We start from the raw sequence: 25,582 nt of genomic DNA on the forward strand, positions 1-25,582 counted from the left end.
CCCATGAAAAGGAGAGAAAAAGTTGAGCCACTGAAAGCGAATAAGCGATGCTAACATACCTATTATTTTTATGCGAAAAATGCTTGCAAACGCTTTTTGGTATTTTATTTTCAATATTTGTTTTTATTATGGAAAAGCTCATGTCACTCCCACTAATAGAAAATAGACACAAATTGTTTTATAACCCAATAATAATAAATTTATAAAAAAAGGTGTCAAAATATGTGTACCATTCCTCTTATTCAAAATCAGATTGACAGTGTGAGAACAATTAGCTCAGTTGTCATTGTGAATCCACTCCCCTAGCAACAATTACGATTGAGTGCATATTTTATATTTATTTCTAAAACCAAACCCTTTTCCTATATGTACTTTGACAAATTATCTTATCAATAATATTCAAAGTTCAAACACCACAAATTACTTCAAAGATAACTCATTTCTTAGCAAAATAAGATTTACAAAATCTAATTCACAAACTAATCGGCTGAGACTTTAGTTTTGTCTATGAAATCCAACCATAGCTCCATCTAAAACTTCAGGAACTGTATAAATTTAGTGTAATCTTATTACAAAGACTTTGAAGAGGTTATCACCATGTGTCAAGACTATAATTCACATATGGCCTCTTTCTTCCACTTGGAATATTCAACTAGGCTACAGAAACTTACCAACACACAGTGTAAAACTGGAAGAAAAAATACAGATAATTATTTTGGAGACTGTTGAGAAGCATCTGTTTGCTCTTGTTTGGACCCTGCCACAGCTGCAGTTGCTGCTGCCGTCATGGCAGCTGCAGCTGCGCCCATTTTTGCACCACCTGCAGCTTTCATAGCACCTGCTATTTTAGCAAATGCTGCTATGCCTCCAACAAGAATAGCCCTTAATGCAACTGTTGGTTTTACCGCCATATCTAAGTCAGACTAGCTGTAAAAAAGTAAGTCAAACTAATGTTGCCTTCAAATCCAAATAAGTTCTTGAATCAGGACCCAACATAAGATGATAATAGCACGCCATATCCCATGGTTTCCATCAATCTAGCAACATCAACAAACTAAATGCATGCCAACAACCAACCAATTGTGAACATTCATGATTTGCTTTTTAACCCCTAAAAAGCCTCATTCTTATTTATCTAATCTTGGCAAGGTAGTAGAGATAATGACGACTTAAAACCATTATTTAATCAACAGTTTGTTTTGTTGTACAAAGGATTGTAAAGCAACTTCCAGGGGCACAAATGATATTCATGGATCAAAAGAAAGAAAAATGGTTTCGATGAAGTAGCAATATATCATCAAGTCCAAAAAGAGAATTACTGGACTTCACTTTCTAATAGTATGTGTTCTAGCCTTCTAGCCAAACATTTTAAATTTGCTTAGATTAAGCTTTTGAGGAATGAGCAGAAGAATGAAAAGCCCAAACCAAAACTGAAAACCAGATATGACTTATCCCTTTCAAAACTTGATGGTCTTACTCTTACCACAATACTAGAATTGATATCATTATTAAAATATATTCCATCCATTCTGCATTTTGATATATGTTTTCTGATAGATCTCAATGGCACCAATTGATACATGTATCTGATCCCCTATAGTGGAATAAGGCATGGTTGTTGTTGTATTCAATCCATTCACATCAAAGAGTTCAATTGCAAGACTAGCATATACTTAACAGTACAGAAGCCTGTATAATTTAATATCCTAGAATAATGATCGAAAGCTGGGTTCAAACTTAAAACTGAGAGCATTGAAGTTGATTTTCCTGTTTCTTAGACTTGTTTGTTTACTTTGTTGTGGTAGTAGATGAACCTGTCTTGTACAAATATGATTATTTTACACTTTAATCCTTTAAAACACCAAAACCTTGTTGATCCTGTATGTAGGCCTTCATATCTAATAAAAATTTCAGAAATAATGTAATTAACCAAAACCAATATGGTTAAAAACCACCTAGAGTAGAATATCCGAAGCTACGTGTTCACATGAAATGAATGCCAATTAGAACTGTAACACAAACAAAAGGGAACAAAGGCAACATTGAGAGGAATTTTGAACTCTCCTCACCAACTAATGTGAGTTTAATTTCCTTGAAACTATCTAATAATAAAACAGTTTAGTTTCCTTAAATGCACCCAGTTTCAAGCTTTGTTTGAAGGTAGATTAGAATAAGTTTAAAATAACAATATGGTCTGCAGTGATTGTGACTCTTTGGTGGACAATAGATGGTATTTCCGTATTCTTGCACTGAACTGACTCAAAGATCACATATTCACATAGATAAAGTGATAAACAAATTCGGATTCAATGCAAGAAATATGTTTTTTTTCCTTTCCTTTACCGATTACAATATTTCCCAGCAGTCACGAGTCTAATGAGCAAAAATGTAAACGAATCCTTCTAATATAGACCTGTGAAACAATCCCTACAATACCACAGGAGCAGATACTTTTTTCCCCAGTTTTACCAAGTATTGCAATTACACTAGAATTTCAGAAATCCTTCCTAGCCATTGTCTTATCTAAAAATCCTTTGAAAATGTTTATTCAAAAAGGCTCAGAAAAATGTGCATTCTATCAAAAGAGAGAATGACTAAAACAACGTTCAATCACTTTATAAAAAAACAACATTTACTCGTTCTATCACTATAAACTTAACTGTTGCCGCAACTTCCCCAAAGCCACCACCATTAATCATAAATGTTATATGCTCTTAATTAACTTATAATCCTCATCAAAACGGTACAAATAGTTTACTGTTTACATTTTTCAAATAAGTAGATGTTATTTTCTTATGGATCAAAGAACAAATTAAGGACCTAACTGCCTAGCTATGAGCACTGCCATCAATCTAAAATATAATTAATTTTTGCCTAAAACAGAAGCCATTCTGACAATGAAACACATCAAGTTGAAGTTGCAAAGAAAAAAGGGAGCAAATTGAATAAGAATCAAACCTGGAATTAAGAAAAGATGAAACCTTTAAAACGATATGAGAAGAAGAGGGAAAGAGAATGGATTGGATTGGATTGGACACAGCGAATCAAAACCACACCACACCGATGTTTCCCTTAACCTCGGACCTACAAACAAGGGGGCGCTAGCTACTGCGTGTGTGTTTGCTGCAAACAACAACGTCGTCGTTTCTAGGTACAGACTTAAGGCTTTGTTTGGTTTGTACAAATAGACATGGGCACAAATGGGTTAACGGGTCCGGGTCACAGGCCCATTGACGTATCCCCTGAGCCCAATTGGACACTTTATCTAGCAGCATTCAACGGCCCAGAAAAACTTTTGAACCCTGGCCGTTGGATTATGTATAACCCGTTTAAGGATCCAAAATCCACTTTAAACATACGGATCTTAAACCGGAAAATCCTTTCTCCACCGTGTTTTGCTTCGCTCCACGCTCAGACCTTGGTTGAGTTCTTTCCATTTGTTTCTCTCGTGTATCGTGCTGTGCTTTATTCTCTGCCTCTCTCAATCGTTCTACTTCGCTTCGCTCTCTCACTCTCTCTGTGAATTCCATGAAGCCTAATGCTTTTATTCTTTTACTTTTACTTTTTTTTTTCTAATCTTTTCCCTAATTTTGTATCTCTGACTCTGTGTGCAGGTTTGATTCTTCTCCCTGATTTCGCTCTAAATAGCTGAATCTAGCTTCTCTCAATATCTAAGGTAATGATAGTTTGAATAGCCGAATTGAATTCCCGAGTTTTGGTGTCATATATTAATTTCCCTTTGTTGACATTGGTAGTATGACATATTATAATATTAGGACAATCTGTAGTTGTTTAAGGGCCCCTTTGTGTTCACATTTTTTTAGTTGATATATTAATCTATGGTAGGATATAGAATCTGAACCTGAAGAAGGAGTTAATCGTTTTGCAGCAGCAGTATAATTGTAGTGAGTGAGATGGATCATTATGGTTCTTCTGGAGGAAGCTGGACGATGATCCCAACCCACAATTCAAGTATTCAATCCCAATCCCAATCGAACCAGGACCCTAACCTCTTTCTTCAACAACAACAACAACAGTTTCTCCAGTCACAACCTTTTCAGCAAGCACTACCACCCCAATCTCCATTTCAACAGCACCACCACCTTTATCAGCAGCAGCAACAACAACAACAACAGCAGCAGCAGCAGCGTCTTCTACCGCAACCGCAACAGCAACAGCAACAGCAGCAACAACAACAACAGCCGCAGAACCTTCACCAGTCACTGGCCTCTCACTACCATCTTTTACATGTAATGAGACCATTTTCAATATATTCTTTTATTTTTCTTTTCAATAAAGGAATTTCTTGTTATGGGCACAGTTGGTGGAGAATTTGGCTGAGGTTATCGAACATGGAACCCCGGATCAGCAGTCAGATGCATTGGTTTGAATTTTCCTCTTTTCACTATTTTGATTAATCCATTTTTTTTGGAATCAATTTTTCCTTTTAGGGTTTTCAATAATTTGTTTATTTTGTTTTTTATTTTTTGATTTCATTGGTTAAAGATCAATGAATTGAGCAACCACTTTGAGAAGTGCCAGCAGCTGTTAAACTCAATCTCTGACTCCATTAGCACCAAGGCTATGGTAATCTGCAATTCTCTAACTTTACTCTTTTCTTGTTTTATATGCTAATTGTTAAGTAGGATAGGCAAGTTAGTTTAACACTTGAACTTCAAACTTCTGTGTTTCTAAAGTCTGCTGAAACTGAATGGCTCTAGTTTTGCCTTTAATCCAATGCACATCATGCACTTTCTTTCTCTCTCATTCTCTCTTTATACTCCTACTATCTTTTGTTATGTGGGCCATGCATGATAAACAAAAATCCACATTATTGATGTTGAAAATCTGCTGACATACATCTCAATATGCTTGTGCTCAAAACATCTTTAACTCGTAGTTTGAAGCTAGGGTTATACTTGGCCTTACGTGAGTGCTTTCTGGATGCTGAATGCAGACAGTTGAGGGACAGAAGAAGAAGCTAGAGGAAAGTGAGCAATTGTTAAATCAGCGAAGGTCTGTAGTTCTGTACAAATTGTATCAGATATTTCTGTCTAGTTAAGTTTCTAGATGCTAAATAAATGTGTTTGTTTTCGCTTGTTCCAGAGACTTGATTGCCAATTACAGAAAATCTGTGGAGGATCTTGTTAGGTCTGAGCCATAAGAGAATGTCGTGCATTCAGATAGGTAGGGAACCTTAAATGGGGTTTTGTTTCTTGATAGACTGTAGCCTTCATGTTTTACTAGGAATGGATCACCAGTTCTCTACCTTAAAATTAAGATTAGCAGAAATGCTAATAATTATTTATACTTATAACTGATAATTACTTAAAGATGTATGTTTCAATACATGTTCTATTATCTGCGGATATTAAAGGATGAATGTGTATAGCTATAGGAGAATTTTAATATCTTTTACTGCTTTTGGTTTTTTTTTTAATTTGGAACGTGGAAGTCCCAGTTACAGAATCCAATTTTGAGTCATACTTGCATGTATTTTGGGTTGGATTAGTCACAGGAAATCTCGAGCCAAAGATTTAAAAGCTGTAGATGAGATTAATCAATAAACTTTGAATTCTCTTTGAGGAACCCCATTTCATTGAGCACTTGAGTCTCAATTGTAATTTGTGCTTTGGTTTGAGAAAAGATCACGATTTCTTTGTTTTTATATCTTTTAATTGATTGAACAATTCCAGTCTTGTTTTTTTAAGTTTTTCACTCCTAGCACAATGAAGGGAACAAATTTGTTAGGCACTCGGGCCGTATATTGTCCTTTTCATCAATTCCAAACCACAAAAGATGCAGACTACAGACATTCTCAACTAAATTCTGTGCCACCATCTCAATTGCTTTCTAGTCTTGTTTATTTATGTGAATATTATACTGTTGCTGGACTACTGGCTGAAGCTAATCACCTGCTTAGTTGTAAAGAGAAAAATAATTTTAGTATCTCAAACAGATAGTCTGTAAAGAATGTAGTTGTATTTCCTTTTTAGATAACAAGGAACGTAGGTGTGATTAAGAACATTTAATCAATTCCAAAATACACTTGATGCAAGAGAGAAATTGAGTGTACTAAATATCACTTTCTTCCATTTATGATCCTGATGCTTGTCCTTGGTTTTGATTCAATGTTCATTATGTATGTCAGTTAAACTTGAAGCTTTTTGTGACCTTAAGTTTTGATCTTGTATTACAGATGTCACTGTAGACGTTTGCTTTGAATTTCTCCCTTCTCAGAACATCTTGGGATTATTATGTACAACTACCTTGGAGATTTATGCCTTGAATTTATAATTCAATAGATATTCTGCAAGTTACTGGCCATGTTTTGGCTCCTATCAAGGTTTCTATATCCATGAAACAAGGTCAAAGTAGGTTTAAATCAACTGCACATCTTTACTGTTCTCTTCTGTTGCCTCTATTAGAGAGGCAGGACATTAAATTAAAGAGCATACTCTGGCAATTTGGAGGAATGTAATGTTTCCGATAGCTTATGTAAAAATGGTTGGCCCCCTGCATTGTATTTGGGTCATTTATCTATCATGTGTTGAGTCAAAGTTTGGTGATATTGAATGCATAATGTCATTCATTACACTAACCCAAATTGTTTAAAGAACATTGAATGTTGTCTCTAGACCCAAAAGAATGAAAAGTGAAAGATAAAATGCTGCTGTCGCAACTGTTTTAACGAGGTGTTATCTGATATTTTAGATGGTGCGAAGTGAAATTCTTAACTGTGAATTGATCATTTCTGATGGCCCAAAACAAAACAAAAAATTGATATCATTGCTAAATAATTCTTGCACGAGTATGAGATCATTACCCATATTGTGTTCAAATATTTCATTTAATTGAACGGTAGAGTGTAGATTAATCCATAAGGAAACTAAGGTTAAAATGGTACGACAATAGATTATTTTTGTTATTTATTAATTTTTACATTAGTAGCTCACTATATCAAAGGGAGTGAGTCTTGACACAGACAAAGTTGTACCTTAGTGACTAGTTGGTTGTACCTTAGTTTTAGGTTGCCTTGCTATATTACTTCTTTATTTGTTGTTTAGGGTTATACAATAAATATATTAAGAAAAAGCAATTAACCTTTCTGCTTTTTGTTTACGTGATATTATGTTTTGATATTATTTCTGATATTGTATTTATTATTAGAATATTCTATTTCTTTTTAATTAATAAATGGTTGATTTTGTAATTAATACTCATTTTCTTTTTCATATTATGAATAGCATGAAGTATGTTCTACGTTGACGCATAACATTATACAATAAAACATTAATATAGTTTATATTAAATTTATTTTTAATTTTTCAAATATATCTTTTAACTTTTTCATTGCTTATTTTAATATTTTATTCATTAATTTTTCTCTCTCATTGCTGATAAAAGTATAATTGAGAAAATAGTAATTGATACAGAATTTTAAAATAATAGATATATACAAATAAATTTTCTTGAAAAATAAGAAAAAAATATAAAATTATTTAGGATTGGAAAGAACAATACTTTTCAGTAGGCATTTCGGCTCTAAACTTACCAAGAGAAGGAATGTTTGTTAGCAATGGTCTCATCATAATTTGACTATGGGAGTGCAACAAGATTTCATTATCAATTAGTCTCAATTTTCCTCAATTGTGATTATTAATGAGCTGAAAGAACTCAAACTATTGCCAATGTGCATTATCTGTATCATTGTATAAGTTTTGGGTGCAATGCCAAGTTGCCAATTATGTGAATCGAAGCAGCAATGCTAAATAATAATAATAAAAAAAAAAGAAGGCCACTGCCAAGCCAGAGAAAGAAGGGAATCCAATATTAGTTCCAGTTGCCAATGTCATGCAGTTTGATAAATCTGCTTCCGTTGGTTCCTTTCAAAGGAGCTTTTGATATGTTGCATTGTGTTTGACCATATATGTCATGCAGTTTCTAGCTTTGCGATTCAAATTTAATATCTAAATTGTTTGTTAAGTTCTTTTGTATCTAAGGAGTATGTTTTTTATATCTAATTCTAAGTTTTGTTTTTCCTTCATTAATTTGTGAGATATTCTTATTGAACAGAAAGTTAAGCATAACAAGATATACTGTAAAATTTGTACACTTACTCGTTGTAAACGTACGCACTTAACTATATCGTGACACGTTACTCGTCAAATTTGTATAATAATATAATCAGATTCATGTAAGCAAATCAGCCACTAATACACATTACACTTAATCCGGCCTTCACCAGCCTTAATACCAAAGTTTCTCCGATTGAATCGCTCTTTGTTGGTCAGACGGTATAACTCTATGAATATGAAATAATTAATTTAATTAATAATTATCTGGATGATTTGACTTGGCTTTCAAATCTACATTTGCTTCCTACAAAAGGCAAAACAACGTTAATAAGATCAAACACACACACACATGAAATAAAAATACCATACTATTTTAGGCTCCATCATATCCAATAATAACACTTCTAATTAATCATAGTGCATGCAAAAATGGAAGGCAAAAGAAGTTATTTGAGTCCAAAAATAACACTTAGCAAAAACGCAACCGTTAAGATCCGTTATTGTATTATATCTATCTGTTCCTCCTCCCATTTCTCTCCATCTCCCATTGCTCTGAACAAACAAAGCCCGAGAAAATAAGGGAAGAGAAAAAATTAAGCCCCAGAAAAGGTCCCTTCCTTAAGCACCTTCCCCGCCGGAGATGCAGCCGAAATCTCACACCCCTTTTTTTGTTCCTCCCCAAAAAGCCATGAACAACAATAACCCTAACAACAACAACACCAATAACAGAATCTCAACACCAAGAAATGGCAACAGCGCCACCCAGGCCTGTGCTGCATGCAAGTACCAACGCAGAAAGTGTGCACCTGATTGCATCCTTGCACCTTACTTCCCCCATGATCGCCAGCGCCAGTTCCTCAACGCGCACAAGTTGTTCGGCGTGAGCAACATCACCAAGATCATCAAGCTTCTCAGCCCTCAGGACAAGGACCAAGCCATGCGCACCATCATCTATCAATCCGACATGCGCGCTACAGACCCAGTTGGTGGTTGCTACAGGTACATTTTTTTTTTATCAAACAGATATTATTTATTAATTTTTGTTAACAAATGAATCGAATCCATGATTTTTTTTCTTCTTTCCTAAGTACGCAACCAATCTTATATCTCCTGTTGCTATATATACTTTTTTTAATAAAAAATTATTAGTTTGTTAGTTCTATTAAAAATGTCAATTAAAGTATTAATTGTGACCTCTCCCCTCCCTTTATTATTCTTCATTCACTAGGCCAACCTTTATATATGTTGATGCTATAGGTACATTCTCGAACTCCAGGCCCAAATCGAGTACTATAGGGCGGAACTCGAACTCGTCCTTCAACAACTCGCCATCTTCAGAGCCCAGGCTCAGCACCAACACCAACAACAACATGGTATCTTTGCTGCAAACAACGTTAATGTAGCTGTCAATGGTGATGGTGAGGTTTTGAACGGTGATCCAATGGGCTTGTATAACCAGCAACAACACTATCAGTGTCTGCAGGCACAACAGGGGGAGGAGCAGTATGTTATGATGCACGAAAATGGTAATGGAAGCCAAAACATCGATGGCATTGCTTTGCAGGAGCAAATTAAAACGTGGGCTGTGCAGAACACTGCTGTGTCGCTTTCTTCGTTGTCATTGCATGGGCAGAATAGTAATGTCAGCGATGAGTATGATCACAAGCCGGTGGTGGGGATTGACATGGATTCTGATGAGAGAAGCGAGTTAGGGTTCGAGTCTGAAGAATTAGTCCATCGCAGGTTTGTAAATTTATAGATTTGAAAATGCCATGAAATTATTTCTTGGAATATTTACATGGATGCTGAAGTTTGGACACTCACAAATATAAACATACTTCACGTTTTTTTTCTTCTCTTATAACTTTTTCTTTTACATCATATTATCAATGATATCAATCACATTTTTTCTTTGAAAGACTGTAATATCAATAACTTAATCGCTCGGACCACCATGCCTTCCATTAATCTTTACATGACATAAAATTAGTAATAGTTATTAATTGTTTCGGTAAATAATAAAATTTGAATGAATACTTGGTAGTCTTAAACTACATTATTTCTCTTCTCAAGGTGTAGACACTAACAAAAATCAAGAATTATACTATTTGCATGCATGCATCTAGAATCTGACTTAATTAATGTTTGTTATGGAGCCAGTAACAATATGTGAACAACTCCATGCTACAAACGTCCTATTAAATATTAACACTCTTTTTTTTTTCTCTTCCCCTAATAGGTTATATCACACATCATACTTACAATTCTCTCTCTTTCCGTAAATGTTAAATAGCACAGAGCTGTGCATGCAACATTTTCCTTATGGAACATCCACTTGTAGCTAGGTTGTAACTAATAAAGGCATTTGCATTGGAATTGATTAGTTAGAAGTTAATGAGATGTCTGATCTAGAATATCTGTAAAGGCATTAATTCCAACAAAATGAATAAATAGATATTACTATTATGATCATTATCATTCGTTGTTTATGTGTTATATTGATGCGTACGTAACACCTTCTAACATGGTCAAGTTTTTTATTTAAATAATATGCAGTGATGAAGCAGTTTTGTTTAAGATAGACGATGCAGTAATAAAAGCGGAGGCTAATCCCTGCATGCAACAAGCTCAAGACCATGACCTGAAAGGTGCAGCAACATCGTTTACTCTCACAAATTGTAGTTGCTGATGAGGACATGAGGTGTTAATTAGCATACATAGATTGTAGAAAATGCTTCTACAAAATCGTTCATTTTGTTGGCATTAGGATACATTCCGTTTTGAGGTTAAAATTTTGCAAGTTTTATATGCGCGGCTAGAGTTATTTACTCGATTTCTTTCACAGGATATCTTTTTATTAATATTTTTTTTCTCTACTCATAATCAATAAAAAATAATGTATTCCCGATCCTGGGATGCATGTCTGATTCAATGAAAGGTATGAACAGAGAGAGGGAGTGAGTGCTTGAATTTTTGTTTAAAAGAAATAAAACAGATGGATAGAGAAGGGGGGACACTCAAACTCTCTAAATTAAAGAAACTTTTGTGTTGTTTTTACTTCTTCTTTTTTTTTTTTTTGGTATTGTCTTTACTTTTTGACTTAATTACAAATGCACTATTTAATATGGGGATTTATAGCTACAGAAGACACCTTATGATACATATCATACGATGATGAATTATATAACTCCTAAAAACTGAGTGCTCATTATATTAAGATATATGAATAGGAAAAATATTATACAAGCAGCGAAAAGTACATGAATGAAAAGTGCAGTAGAGTGACAAGCAGGGGGGGGGGGGGGGGGTTAAAATATATTAAAAATTCATAAAAGAAGTTATTTTATTTTAAAAACATTTTTGTAGATGATTGAATTGAAAGAAAGTTTCTTGAAATAATCATAAGAATTATTTAATTTTTAAAAATAATTTTATAAATGGTTTGAATATCCATTAAAAAAGCGTTAATAAATGAATTGAATCATTTTCATTAAAAAGGATCATATATAAGTCAATTTTTAATAAATTTTTTCAGGCCATCGTTATAATCAAATAAAAAAACTGTCAAATCTATGTATTTGACAATCCTAATCCTAACGAAAATGCACTTTGGGTCCTGGCTTCAACACTTTAATGATGAAATGAACTTTAAACATGAAAGACATGACTGTCTTAGCTAGTACGTAGGTACGTAGTATGAATGTTTTATGCTTCTTGTATAAGCCAGTGCTTTGTTAATGCTCCTCACTACTCACTAGCTTTGGCAAAATGACATCATCAAAATCCTAAATGAATTCACCAAGAATTCCAATCCCAATACCAATTTCCCCGACCTCACTGTCGTTCTCTTCCATGTGTACTCGGCCTCGACGTCGGCGGCGGCACTGGCTCTTTTACCGCCGCGATGAGGCTTCGTAACGTGACCGTGGTGACCATGACCATGAACGTGGCAGCGTCGAACAACGAGGTCGTCATGCTGCGGGGGCTCGTGCTGCTACAGCAGTGATTGCCATTGTTTGACGATGTCGTGGATTTAGTGCGATGTGAGCACGCCATGAACCGATGGATTCCATTGACGGTGATGGAGTTTCTGCTGCTAGATGTGGACAGGGTGCTGAGAGGCGGAGGGTACCTTTGGGTGGACCATTTTTTCAGCAAAGGGGTGGTCCTTGAGAAGGTGTATGCGCTGTTGATTGAGAAATTAGGGTACAAGAAGGTGAAATGGAGACGGGGTATAAGATCACCTAAATAATACGACGTGATTTTTACTTTTATTTATAAAAAAACTTTTTCCTATATGTAATTCCACTTAGACAAAAAATTATAAGTGTGATTACATATATACTTACCTGGTTACCTGGTTAATGATCACGTAAGTAGATAATCAACTTCAACTAATAACAAGGAATTTTAGATAAAAGTTATTTAAATATTAGAGATTCAATTCAAAGAAAAAATTTATCAAAAACAATATATAAAGTCGAATATATATTACAGATCAAAAATATATTTAAGAAGAAAAAAAATTAATCTTTAAAATAGATGAAAAATGTAAGATAGTTCAAACATTCATAAATTTGACAAAATTGAATTATTGAACTCAATTAAGTACGTCAATGTGGTGATCTCACCTGAGTGACCTCATCAACGTTAGAACTTTAGAATTAATCCACACTAGTACGGATAAGCTGTTTTCCATATTATATGATGAGATTTCTTTCGAAAACCCTTTGATCCACGGTAACTAACAATATTCGCAAATGTCCATTATACTTCCGCATGAAGAAACCATAAAATTTGCTAAGGTACAAATATGATCTCATACTGAATTAGATGCTAGATTAACGTGATGAAGATTCGCTGCTGTCAGAAAAGGGAAGGAAACTTAATCACATGTTACAATTTTCACAGATTTTACTAATCCATTAAATGTATAACCAAGTACTGATGTGTCCCTAAAAAACAACATTATTTTCTTACCAATATTTAAAAAATGTTGTTTTATAATCAACATGATAATAAAATGTACTTAAATTAAAAACAATAAAAAGCACCGAAAAAAATCCTAAATAATAAAATTTGTGAAATAATGATAATTAAGTAATAAAATTTATAATTAAGTCTTTTAAGATTAACAAGCGGGGGGCAGAATTGCCCTTGTTCTCCAGTATATTTACACATTAAGGCATTTAAAATATGAATTGACTGGCACTAGCAGGCAGCATGAGCAGTAGTCCTGCTGGAGTTGCTGCGGTACGCTATTAGCTAGATGCAGTTTACGAATTAGTGGCTTGCTTTGGAGGACAATTTTGCACCAACATGTGCCTGCATGCATGACTTTCCTTCAGAACTGCTTCACGTGCTGTGGTTGCTGCTGTTCCACTCATGACGACACACCTTAATTAAAGCCACTTATCATTATTTCTATATAAGCCAGGTTAACATAACCTGTCTTAATTGGACCTTACTCATAAACTGGATTATTTTTATTTTTATTTTGTTTTTCTAATTTGGTTTTAGAATGAATGTCCCTGCTTGCAATTGCTTTGTGGTGTGTATTGTTGTACTTGTTTTGCCCGATCCAAACAAGTGCTTAAATTAATAAAGGGGTTGCTTAACATTAATTTTGCGTTATGAATTTTAATTATGTGTTTCTTTTTTGCTATAGCTATGAATGATATATGTTATTTTGGATAAGATATTTTAAATTTTTATCAATTAATGGATAATGAGTAACCATATAAATAAACTTAACTTCACACTTTAATCTAAAATTTTAAGATTAATGTTTATGAATTTTATCATCAGTTATATCATACTCAAACTTTTTATTAATGTGAAATTCCTCCTCATATTTGTATTCCTGTTCCATGTAATTTCTGTAATCCTTTAGAATTTTGATTGGTATTGTTAACACAAATGTTATTCAATTTGTTTGGACAACAAATCTTCATCTTCAATAATATTACTAGTAAGCGCACACCATAACATATGTTAATGCACCAAGGAGTTTAGATATGTGGAGAAATACTACTTCCGAAACATAAAACCATAATTCATTAATTAGTTTTTTTTAAAAAAAAAAACTAGAGTTAATTAATTAGCTATTAAAAGATTGAAAAAATTGTATTAATTTCACCTTTCTTCATTCAAATCTTTTTTTTTTGTTATCATTTTTATAGACTCTTATAACTTTAAATGCTTTCAAAAAAATCCATAGAATCCATTCAAATCTTATAAATTATAAAGTAATCATTTCAAATGTTTTAAATTTTAATGATATAAATCAATTAAAATTCAAAACTATAAAATATTGATTATTAAAGTCTTTTAAAAAAATATTTTATTAATGATAATTTTCCTGTCTTTATAATTCAACATCTTCTAGCAATTAATTTTAAAAATGTACTATCAATATTAGGATTTTGAAAATCTGAGAGGCTCGTTGTTACTAGCCACACCTTAGGCTTAGAGATTAATTTACATAAAAAATAAATTAAAGTATAAAAGAAATTTTATGTTTAAAATAGATGAAAGACTTAATGTAATTCAAACTTTTATATATATTAAAAATTAATTTACCCTTCCATAAATTTAACGAAATCGAATTATTGAACTTAATTTTTTTTTAAACTTTACCAAGCAAAATGTCTTGCCGGAATTACATTTAAAGACATAAAAATAAAACTAAGCGATTGAAAACAAATAATTAATATGCTGAATTTAAGATTTAATCGTTTGGATCGTATCTGAATTTAATCTTTGGCCGAAATAATATTTTGTCAAATTTTATTTACTTCCAAGCTGAACTTTAAATTAGTTATAGTCTCCGTAAAAATAAAAATAATTATTGAGTATAATTTAGAAAATTGCCTTCTATTTTTGTGCAATCGAAGGGTAATAAACACTAAAAAGATTTTCACATTTTTACCAATGAATCTCGATCAATCACATAAGTAAACCTAATACTACTCTTTAATTTTAAAATCTTAATTAAGACTTAGATTTATGATCTTCTCATTATTCAACTTTCTAATTAGTATTCCCCAATGTGAAAACTTGACCTTATAATTGTATTTTAACAAACATTATTATTATTATTATTATTATTATTATTATTATTATTATTATTATTATACATACTTCAATACATGATAAAGAGTAATTGTATTTTTAATTTGTACAAAGAAATAGTACAATAAGGAGAGATAGGAAGAGAAGAAATTGATAAGCATAAGATAAAAGGATTGATAGGATATATAAAGAGAGATAAAGAAAACAAAATATTTTACAAATAATATATAATTCTGTGATAATTAAAAAGTTAGGAGTCTATATGAATGTGATTTTCATCACAATAGGTTTGATTCGAAACAAATTAAGTATACGTCAATGTGTGGTGATCTCACCTGTATGACCTCATCAATGAACTTCGAATCCACTAGTATGGATAAACTGTGACAGTCACTAACAACATCCGCATATGTCCATCGTATTCCTGCAGAAACCATAATATATGCTAAGGTACAGATATGACAGCTCATACGGAATAGATGCTATTGCTAGGTTAACCGGATGAAGATTCTCAGCCCTAAAAGAGAAGGAAATTAACTTACATCAACCTATACTTATATTTTCCTACCTTTATAAGATTAAAAGAATATAAGAAGAAAAAGTATAGTGGTTAATTACATCTGTAATTACACATGTAAATAATTAATTTTGTCTAATAAATAATTAAAAGTAAATGAACATGATCACATATAATTATTGATACTTTATTAAAAATGTCATAAGATTATTAAAATATTAAATAGTGGTTAATTTTGTCTCAAATGATTAATAATATTGTTGAGTGTATGCATAGTCATATGTGGAAATTAACTTCATTTATAAATATGATACTTTATTTTAAAAGTAGTTAAAAATACTAACAAGTCATTAGTTCGAATGATATTAAATTTGGTTCCATTAAGTAAGATCTCATATTCGAGTATTATGGATAAAAATTATTTGGTTGAGAAAGAAGAATTTCACCAAAAGTAATCAGTCAGATTCTTCAACGAGAATTAACCGTCGACAGAACTAATAAATATTTTATACTAATAACAGTTAAAAAAAAATAGTTTAAGAATAAATAGGTGTATTTTAGTGATTGTATATCGGTATGTAATTAATAGTATCACGAGTTTTTAGAATTTGATATATCTAATAGTTTTTGTCACAAGTAATTAATAATGTAGGTCATCAAAGTATCCAACAGTAGTTAATTTATATCACAAGTAACAAATATGAACCATGTTGATAATTTATTATGCAATCTCGTTTATTTATTTTCAAATACTTTTTTTTACTGGAATGAATTTATGTCATTTCATTCAACAAAAGTTGTTCAATACAATGAATAGGTTGATAAGAACTATAGAGATTAGGAATTGAAGTATGGAGCAATCCTAACTAACTCATGAACAGTTTCGTTAACTTGTCCCTTGACGCTAAAAGTTGGATTAAGTTCAATTAATTACTTATAAAGCAAAACCAATCTTATTTACATGTATAGTTATAAATAATATTTAATCACTTATTTGTATAGATTAGCTAGGAGTGGACAAAATCCAGCTAGCTGTACGAATATCATTACTGGTTATAAATTAAGATCAACAAGCAGATCGAATCAGATGCAAAAATGGCCCTCTCCTTCTCCAATATATATACACATACATTAAGGCATTTACCATGAATACATGTTGGTGCATAACCATCCTTAAGAACTGCTTCACGTGCTGTGGTTTATGTAGTTGTTGCTGTTGTTCCAGTGATGACACTGACACAGCTAGCAATTGCAACAATCTCTCTAGCAGTTGTTTCCAAGGATAATAAACTGGAACTATTTCCCTTTTCCTTTTAATTTGGTTTTAGAATGGCCTTGCTTGCTATTGCATTGTAGTGTCAGGTGTGTGTATTGAACTCTAATGGCTGGTGTCTTGCCCGAGCCAAACAAGTGCTTAAATTAATAAAGAGCTTGCTTACTAATTTTGGCGAAGTCATAAATTTTATGTTATTCTTTTTGGTATAGCTATGATATCATCTTTGTATAAAAAAACACAAGTTATTCATACAACAAAATTATATAACATTTTTTTTGTTATCTATCTTTCTTCATCATATCACCCATTTTATCTCATATTTCTCTTAATCTTTTCCTTTTTATTATTTATTTATAAAAAAAACTATTAGTATGAAAAATTTGTATGAATATATAAAAATCTCTTATTACATTAATGGTTCATCATTTAAGACAAATGCCTCCTTGTTAGACTTGAAGGGATTTCCCCTCACTTCATAGGATTCAAGTATTGGAGGATGAGACAAGGTTAGGAGAATCACCACACGTTGGTTTGAATTGTAGTTGGGAAGATTTTTGAACTTGAATTGATACAAAAAAAAATTATATGGTCGGATGGATTCAAATTCAATCCAATTTGGTCAATTTGTAAGTGTAAAAAATGTAAACGGAAAAAAAATAAAAAATATAAAAGTTGAAAGAAGATAAATATATTATCTCAGAAGTTAGACTAAAAAAGGAATAAATAAATAAATAATATTGAAGATTAAGAATCATTAATGTATTTTTTTATTATATCTTAATATCAATGTTTAGATTGATTTATTGTGTCAAACAAAAGCTTTTGTAATAAAATTGTGAAAAGAAGAAAAGTTGCTTTAATAACATCAAATGTAAATATTCTAAACCATATTAAGAGTACTTCATAGTTTTATAATAATATAAATATATTATTAATTATTAAAAAGAACAGCGAAAAAAATCCTATAGCAACTTACTCTATTAAAAAGAACAGCGAAAAAAAATCCTATTATTAAAACCAATAGTAGGATGGTTTGGAGTGGAAAGTAGTTAAATTTGAAGTGCACGCCCAGCTTCCATTCTCACCCAAGAGACAAAATAAAATCCTATAGCATCTTACTCTTTCTCATCCATCAACTGCTACCTCCTTTCTAATCCACCATCTTTCAGAAAATCATTATGTGTGTTCCTTGCTATTACAACCCAAACCTTTTACTAGAGGTTGTCTAGCCAGAAGTTGCAGAACATCTCTGCCTCACCAAAAGTTGCAGAATGTCTCTGCCTTGTCGGAAAACTAAATTTGATGCCTCCTTAGATAAGCAGCAGCCAGGCACTCCGGAACGGCTCTTTTAGGAGCGGTAGGGTGCCACATTGCTCCGCTACCCCACTATCATGCACGATTGACAACAATGATCCAAACATGCTCTAAAATAGTGTAATTCATAACATCATTAAAATTACAAGTAGAACAAGGTATGAGAGCTGTTAAAAGAAGTAAAAATTAATTGAATGGTTAAACAACAGAACCCAAAATGGGATTTGGTTACTAAGCAAATTGCATTACAATAGAGGGCGGGGGGATGGAGCAGAAACTCGACTTTCAGAGTTCTTTGGTTCGCACTTGTTACATAAATTGGATGAACGACACCTATAGCATGAGACAAGTTTTCATCTTTTCCTATCAATGAGGATAACAAGCATGAGATGTGATTTTCCCTAAAACATTGTAAATAGAAGGTTTCATAATTTTAACCTCACTTTGTAAAATACAAGATTTTGCCACCCAAGTTTATAACTCTGCCTCAACTACATCCTTAAAAGGAAGGAGCAAAAATCCAATATTGGTACAAAAAATTGTTTCCATCATTTGGTGAAGCAGGTTAGAGATCCAAATCATCCATATCTGGCACCCGACTAGGAGGTTTATTCTTGTCATGTGAATTATCCACCACAGCTGCCTCGGTTGTTGTCAGTAGCAATGACACACTGCATGACAACAAAATAGTTAAATCAATAATAATAGCCAAAGACTGTTTGTCTTTAAAATGCACAAGACTTGTATTCACCCTTGATTTAATTTAAGATACAACATGATTTTAACCCACTGAAATTACACATACTTGTGCACTTCATAAATAAACTCAGTGTAGTGAATGCGATGATATAATTTTACCTGGCAGCATCTACCAAAGCAGTTCTAACAACTTTGAGAGGATCTATTATTCCAGCCTTTACCATATCAGCATAGACACCTGCTTTAGCAAAATAAGCAAGCACAAAATAAGCATAAAAAGATAACTGAAAAAAAAACTCTGTATGGTATAATAATTATTCAGAATTTTCTTTTTAAATGTCAAGTGAAATAAACTAAAAAAAAAAAAGCAAATGGTGCAAAGTGCAAACTGGAAACCAGTAATAAAGATTGTAGCTAGTAACTATATGAACAAAAACAAGCAATCAAACCAACAGGAAGCTCACTCCCTTATATTGGACAGAAGTCAATGAACAAAATAATACTAACAGGTGGCAAATAATAATTGTAATGGATTTCAATGTAATTTTCAATGTAATTTTATTATATATGCAAACTGGTTACAAACCTTTAGCAGCATCAAAACCTAAATTATGATCATCTTGTTCCAACAATTTGCTGTGGACCAAAGCACCATCAAAACCAGCATTTGAAGCTATTGTAATCGTCGGTGCCTAGGATGAATGACATGCATTGTCAGGAAAGATGAAAAATTACCAAGCAAGTAAAAATATCAAAATAGAGAAAAGAAAGCGATGTTTTATGCTACAAAATAACACAAGTGCAGCAAATGGTACTACCTTGAGTGCATTTTGAATAATTTGTACTCCTCTTTTCTCATCTTCATTTTGGGTTTGAAGGTTATCCAAGACTTTGGTAGCATATAGGAGAGCAACTCCACCACCTTGTTCAAATAATTACATATTAACTTTAATTGATGAGCTAGTGTTCTAAGAATGGGAATAAGAATACAAAGTACAATCCCTTGCCTCTTCTATATACATATTATCCCATCAGAAAGAAGGAAAAATGAATTACCCGGAACAATTCCCTCTTCCACAGCTGCTCTAGTGGCATTTAAAGCATCTGTTACTCTATCTTTCCTTTCCCCAACTTCGGCCTCACTAGCCCCCCCAACCTGAAGATTTGGTTGCATCTTCCATGTGAGGTAATGAGTATAAATTAATCATTATATAGACTAATATTTTTAAGGATGAGTGACAAACTTTGAAAACAGCTACACCACCAGATAGTTTTGATAGGCGTTCTTGTGCTTTTTCTTTATCAAATGTGGCAGAACTCTTTTCCATAGCTGTCCTCAGCTACAAAGTTACATGATTATTAAACATCACAAGTTTATTCTAATTTAACAACTTTTGACTATAAGCCACATTAAGGCAATCTAAATTGAGTAACGGCAATTGGAAAACATTGTCATGACATGTCAATTTTTGAAAACTGAAATGTCATTATGTATAATTTTAAGGTCTACACAACAGACATCACTTGATCAACATAGCTGCAAAAATTGGAAACAGTACACTGCACACAAAACACCAAATGGCATGAACCCGCTAAACATGTAATAATTCTTGTGAGTTCTATAAGAAAATAACTACAGCATAAAGGCATTATTGTCATGTAGTGCTGTATGTACGTGGAAATAGGATAAACATAGCAAAGAAAAAGTGCTCCAAATGCATGCTTAGAATAAGGCCTAAGTTAAGAGCCTAGTAATTATGTTTATTAAAATCAATTAGAAAAGCAGAAAACAGATACATACAAAAATTATTCAGTTGAATGATTAGAATATTTAAAAAATATATGACGTACAAGTAAAAATCTAATACTTCAAAAATAAAAAAGATACCTGTTCACATCTCTCTTCAATGACCTTCTTATCCCCACCACCATGTAGAATAATAGTGTCATCAATGGTGATAGTAACCTGTTGCACATTATAATAGATTTTATATTACATGACAGGTTGTAGAACCAAACTATTACTTATTTTGGTACTTGGTTCAAGCCACATACCTTTTTTGCAGTGCCAAGCATTTCTGGTTGGACTTTATCAAGAGCCAAACCACGCTCATCAGTGATGACCTGTTTTCAAATTCATCATAATCTTTTTCATAACATACAACAAGCTGTAGTCCCAAGACCTTGAATAGATGAATTATTAAAATCATGAAAAGAAAAAAGAGTGCACCCTTAAATGGGTATCAGACAAATAAAATGTGGATAGAAAATCACCTCTCCTCCAGTAAGAATTGCAAGATCGTCTAGACTTGCTCTTCTATTATCCCCAAAACCAGGAGCTTTTACAGCACAAACCTAAAGTACAAGAAAGTTGAAATCAAAGAAAGTAAAACAAGTATTTATATAAAATAAAACTCCAAGTAGCTTGTCATATTAAGGTCAAGCACATAAAACAATTTACAAATCCATAAATAATACTTACCTTAAACAAACATGCAAACAAGAAAAAGCAAGCATGCACCAGATACACACTCCTGAAAACTACTATGGAAACTTCACTTGTGGTAACCAAAATTCTTCTACAGATGTTAAAGTTTACCATACATTTCTGTAAGGTAGGAGTGTAGGATTTGAGAATCTAATAATAGTCTACTCAATTATGTGTGAATTTATAAAAAGTAAAAATGAAGAAATTATTGTCTTTCTAAAGGTTTTGAAGAATGCTTTTCTCACTTCCAAGTTAATGGTACCAAGTAAATGAAATCTTTAATGTTGTTAGAATTTGGAAAAATTTTCAAGGGTTTTGGATGTAAAGAAAGAAGATAATGGCAGTAAACAGACAATGCACAGTTCAAACTACCTTTATGTAGTCACTTGCAGATGCATGGTATTGTCTTTATTTTGTTTGGATTGGACTCATCATTATTTTGTTGTTTATCAATCTGCTGAACCCTTAGCATCATGTAAAAGTAAAACCCAACACAAAATGAAGAGAAACAAAAGAGAGAAAGATAAAGAGATAGGAGAACAAGACAAGAAAGCATATGCAAGTCGTAGGCAGCATAAAGATCACAGACTATCAGACAAGAATCCAGCATTCAAGTTCATTGAAACAAAAGGTAGCAGGAAATATGACTGAGGCAAAAAGCTGTATGATCGATCACCTTAAGCCCTGCGTGATGCTTGTTGAGTATGAGCATAGCCAATGCATCACTCTCAACATCTTCAGCAACAACTAGGAGTGGTCTTTTTTTCTGATAAACATTAAAATAGTAAAGTAAATAATGCGAATGTTGAAATTGCAAATGAAAATGAGCACATTGAATCAGGATTAGCTTATCCACCGTTACAGCCAGCTCCAGTATTTTCAGCAGTGAATTTATGTCTGAAATTTTCTTGTCATGGATGAGAATAAAGGGGTTCTCCAATTCCTAATAAAATTAAAATTAAGAAAGTTAACCAAATTGAATGAAGCTTTTTATTTGCATGAAGTGCATCATGTTGAAATGAACAAAGATACTTTTGTCAAATTGAATCTATAGCTTAGCATGAAGTCATTAATATTAAATATCAACAAAATTTCATATTAAAAAATGAATAGGCTTTGGAGAAATGAGTAGTATCCTATGTCCTTACCAGTGACTACATGATAGTAAGATAGAAAGACAGTAAGACAACTTTTACAGAGCAGAGGCATGAACTTCACAGTAGACAAAGGAGACTTTGTAATACATTATTACACTAATACTAATAATAAGAGAACATTTGTCCAAACGTACATCATTATCAGATTTTAATCCAAGGTAAATCTATTGTAAGACAAATATGACAGTTCATTTTTTGAGAATGTTTGACATATTGCATACTCCCTCCGGTTTCAATTATAAGATGAAAAAAAATGATTTGACACTTATTAATGAAATTAGTTAACTTCATTAAACTGTATCAATCCCTATTAAAAAATAAACTTTTTTCCCAAACTACACTTCATTGGAACTTAATATCAAGCATAAAAAAGAGCCTTCGGAAATAAAACACCTATTAAATAAAGGGTATTGTAAATATAGTAACATTAAATAAGGAAAAATTAGTTGAGATTTGCTTATATTTGAGACTAAGATAGAGGAGATTTTTTTTGCTTATATTCAAGACCGGATGGAGTACATGTTACTGACAAAAGAATAGTCTGCACTTACACATTTCTGGGTCTTCTGATCAGTAATAAAATAAGGAGATATGTAGCCTCTGGTTAACTTCATTCCTTCTACCACTTCCAACTTATTATCCAAAGTGTTCCCATCCTGAAAGTTTTTAAGATTATAGATACCCTGGACTGAAATTTTGTTGTGTAATAAGTTCACAAAAATGGACAAATTTGCTTACAACGACAGTAATGACCCCTTCCTTCCCAACTTTCTCCATTGCCCTTGCTATCAATTCTCCAATGTCACGCTCCCCATTTGCAGATATAGTTCCAACCTACTAGTCATGTACAAGAAATGAATAGCCAATAAACAAAACATAACCCAGTTTAATGAATGACACTTAATTTATGGCAAAATTGCAAATTTGATCCCCCAATTTATCTCCAGTTTCATATTTGATCCCTCAGTAATTTAATTCACGAATTGGGTTCTCTTATTTTGTGGTCTGGGGGACCAACATTGCACGATTTTACAAAATAGGAGGACCCAATTCGTGAATTAAATTATTGGGGGACCAAATCCAAAACTGGAGATAAACTGGGGGACCAAATTTGCAATTTTGCCCTTAATTATCCATCAGGTAAGTAAAGTGTAAGTAATGCCAAAAATCTTCAATGCATATGCACCTATAATTAATAATAGGGCAACAAGCATCATACAGTAAATCGATTTTCTTAACAAAAATTCATTCAGCAAAGGAAAAGTTTCTTGAGAAGCCCTTGCACCTGGGTTATCTCTTCTGACGTACTAATCATCAATGCTCTCCTCTTCAACTCAGTAATTACAGCATCAACTGCCTTATTTATTCCATGACGTAAATCCATAACATTTACACCAGCAGCAATCGATTTGCATCCTTCTGTGAGTATTGCCTGAGTCAAAACAGTTGCACAAGTTGTACCTGGAATCAGAGAAGAAACATTGACTTGTAAGATATGAATGAGTATTAAAAGGGAATAGATAAAGGCAAATATAACTGTGTTCGTCTCTATGTTTTCCACCTTACATGAAATAGGGTGGAAATTTTCAGAGGAGATTATTTTAATATTTTCAAACATCTTTTAAATTATAATATTAGAAAATGTTAATTTAAGAAATTTAATGAAAGAGTGATAGCCATCATTGGACATGATCTTCTTTGTTTGTTATATGTTTTTCTCGTTTGTTTAATAAGTAATTTAACATCACTAAAGCAAGTTGCATACCAAATCTGTTTTAAGAAGGACCATCCTCAGGGATTACTAGTCAGTGACTATTTTATAAACAAGTATTCATTAATTACCCTGAGATTGAAATAAATCCCTATTCTAGTTCCAGGGTCCCAAAAAGAAGCATTTAGAGGGACTTATACTGAAGTAATGCTATCAAAGAAAATCAAAATCCTTATGAACAATGGTAGTATACTTTCAACATAAAAGGTTTGGGTTTGAAAGAAAAGTAATCACCATCTCCAGCAGCAGTGTTGGTAGCCTTGGCCACCTGCTTGACTAGATCCGCACCAACATTTTTTGATTTGTCTTTAAATTTGATACTTTTGGCCACAGTCACACCATCCTTTGTGATCCTGGGATTCCCACGACTTCTCTCAATTATCACATTGCGACCCTGATTCAATCAATTCAAAACAAAAGCAGAAAAATAAATTTACTCTCCATCACATCAACTCCTCTTGTCAACCTTTGTCCTCCAGACTCATCACAACAACAAAAAAAATGAATAATTTGGCACAACAAAAGAATGACTTGTATCTATTTAAACATCCAAATTTGCAAGCATGTGTAACAAATTACCAAAAGAAAAGGTTAGACACATGCTGGCAAAATAGAATTCGACAACAAAATAAGACCATAGATAGCATCAGTAGCAATCATACTAAATGAGCAACATATATACCTTGGGTCCCATGGTAACTTTGACAGCATCAGCAACCTCAGTTACCCCATGGAGGATTGCGGCACGAGCCCCAACCCCAAAGTTGATATCTTTGCTCACAAAATTTCTGCTTGACAATACTCCACCATATACCTGTCCCCCAAAAATCAAGTCATTATTCCTCTGTTACAGTCACTGAGATAACTCACCCTTTTAACAAACCAATTATATAAAACACAACAGATCAATGGAAATTAATAATGCAGAAACAAACCCATTTTCATGAACTAGCCAATGTGAGATTAGCCTAAAGAGTAAAGAGTGAGTGATAAAGTAAAGAGAAAAGCAATAGGTGTAGGTCCCTTACGAGATTCTTAGCGGAAGGAGAAGCAATGGAGGATCCTACTCTACGAGCTAATCGATACATTGCTATCGCAGTTTGCAGCAACAATTGAATTGGAAATCAAATTCACAGAAAATGAAATCAGAAATGGCAACTAATAGAACAACTAGTAGGGCTTTGCAGAGGGTTTAAGTTTATGCTCTG

General features: G+C 32.8%; 4 protein-coding genes across 8 annotated transcripts; 2 read left to right on the plus strand and 2 right to left on the minus strand.

Moving 5' to 3' along the window:
* Nucleotides 1-420: 420 nt before the first annotated feature.
* On the minus strand, nucleotides 421-3,166 carry LOC114417933. Of its 2 annotated transcripts, none has more exons than XM_028383014.1 (2): nucleotides 2,959-3,166; nucleotides 421-923 (listed from the first exon to the last, which is right to left on the minus strand). In XM_028383014.1, exon 2 carries the CDS (start codon nucleotides 909-911, stop codon nucleotides 711-713), a length of 201 nt encoding a protein of 66 aa, XP_028238815.1. In that variant the 5' UTR covers nucleotides 912-923; nucleotides 2,959-3,166; the 3' UTR covers nucleotides 421-710. The 2 variants fall into 2 exon arrangements, with proteins under 2 accessions (XP_028238815.1, XP_028238814.1); XM_028383013.1 differs by having other exon boundaries at nucleotides 421-927; nucleotides 2,959-3,163.
* A 192-nt stretch (nucleotides 3,167-3,358) lies between these two features.
* LOC114417932 (mediator of RNA polymerase II transcription subunit 9) lies at nucleotides 3,359-6,691 on the plus strand. Of its 4 annotated transcripts, none has more exons than XM_028383011.1 (8): nucleotides 3,359-3,519; nucleotides 3,615-3,676; nucleotides 3,847-4,250; nucleotides 4,322-4,384; nucleotides 4,507-4,587; nucleotides 4,958-5,016; nucleotides 5,107-5,187; nucleotides 6,200-6,691. In XM_028383011.1, the coding sequence occupies exons 3-7, from the start codon at nucleotides 3,915-3,917 to the stop codon at nucleotides 5,162-5,164; spliced, it is 597 nt and encodes a 198-aa protein (XP_028238812.1). In that variant the 5' UTR covers nucleotides 3,359-3,519; nucleotides 3,615-3,676; nucleotides 3,847-3,914; the 3' UTR covers nucleotides 5,165-5,187; nucleotides 6,200-6,691. The 4 variants fall into 4 exon arrangements, with proteins under 4 accessions (XP_028238812.1, XP_028238811.1, XP_028238809.1 ...); XM_028383010.1 differs by having other exon boundaries at nucleotides 3,893-4,250; XM_028383008.1 differs by having other exon boundaries at nucleotides 3,360-3,519; nucleotides 3,890-4,250.
* Nucleotides 6,692-8,766: 2,075 nt separating this feature from the next.
* Nucleotides 8,767-10,767, plus strand: LOC114419189 (LOB domain-containing protein 22). Its single transcript, XM_028384839.1, has 3 exons — nucleotides 8,767-9,077; nucleotides 9,336-9,821; nucleotides 10,635-10,767. The coding sequence occupies exons 1-3, from the start codon at nucleotides 8,767-8,769 to the stop codon at nucleotides 10,765-10,767; spliced, it is 930 nt and encodes a 309-aa protein (XP_028240640.1).
* Nucleotides 10,768-18,422: 7,655 nt separating this feature from the next.
* LOC114417934 (chaperonin CPN60-like 2, mitochondrial) lies at nucleotides 18,423-25,582 on the minus strand. Its single transcript, XM_028383015.1, has 17 exons — nucleotides 25,403-25,582; nucleotides 25,057-25,188; nucleotides 24,609-24,768; nucleotides 23,889-24,064; nucleotides 23,342-23,437; nucleotides 23,155-23,259; nucleotides 22,303-22,389; nucleotides 22,123-22,212; nucleotides 21,233-21,313; nucleotides 21,014-21,082; nucleotides 20,847-20,924; nucleotides 20,203-20,298; nucleotides 20,015-20,114; nucleotides 19,777-19,880; nucleotides 19,545-19,650; nucleotides 19,118-19,196; nucleotides 18,423-18,930 (listed from the first exon to the last, which is right to left on the minus strand). The coding sequence occupies exons 1-17, from the start codon at nucleotides 25,460-25,462 to the stop codon at nucleotides 18,825-18,827; spliced, it is 1,725 nt and encodes a 574-aa protein (XP_028238816.1). The 5' UTR covers nucleotides 25,463-25,582; the 3' UTR covers nucleotides 18,423-18,824.

The sequence above is a fragment of the Glycine soja genome, chromosome 7, assembly GCF_004193775.1.
Source record: "Glycine soja cultivar W05 chromosome 7, ASM419377v2, whole genome shotgun sequence".
NCBI classification, from domain to species: Eukaryota; Viridiplantae; Streptophyta; class Magnoliopsida; order Fabales; family Fabaceae; genus Glycine; species Glycine soja.

Coding starts and splice junctions, on each gene's coding strand:
- LOC114417933 (XM_028383014.1), bottom strand. CDS start 911: ATGGCGGTAAAACCAACAGTTGCATTAAGGGCTATTCTTGTTGGAGGC.
- LOC114417932 (XM_028383011.1), top strand. CDS start 3,915: ATGGATCATTATGGTTCTTCTGGAGGAAGCTGGACGATGATCCCAACC. Junction 4,385..4,506: donor ATCAGCAGTCAGATGCATTG/GTTTGAATTTTC, acceptor CATTGGTTAAAG/ATCAATGAATTGAGCAACCA. Junction 4,588..4,957: donor CCATTAGCACCAAGGCTATG/GTAATCTGCAAT, acceptor TGCTGAATGCAG/ACAGTTGAGGGACAGAAGAA.
- LOC114419189 (XM_028384839.1), top strand. CDS start 8,767: ATGAACAACAATAACCCTAACAACAACAACACCAATAACAGAATCTCA. Junction 9,078..9,335: donor CCAGTTGGTGGTTGCTACAG/GTACATTTTTTT, acceptor TTGATGCTATAG/GTACATTCTCGAACTCCAGG. Junction 9,822..10,634: donor GAAGAATTAGTCCATCGCAG/GTTTGTAAATTT, acceptor AATAATATGCAG/TGATGAAGCAGTTTTGTTTA.
- LOC114417934 (XM_028383015.1), bottom strand. CDS start 25,462: ATGTATCGATTAGCTCGTAGAGTAGGATCCTCCATTGCTTCTCCTTCC. Junction 21,314..22,122: donor AGCATCACGCAGGGCTTAAG/GTGATCGATCAT, acceptor CTTGTACTTTAG/GTTTGTGCTGTAAAAGCTCC. Junction 19,881..20,014: donor GGAAGAGGGAATTGTTCCGG/GTAATTCATTTT, acceptor TATTTGAACAAG/GTGGTGGAGTTGCTCTCCTA.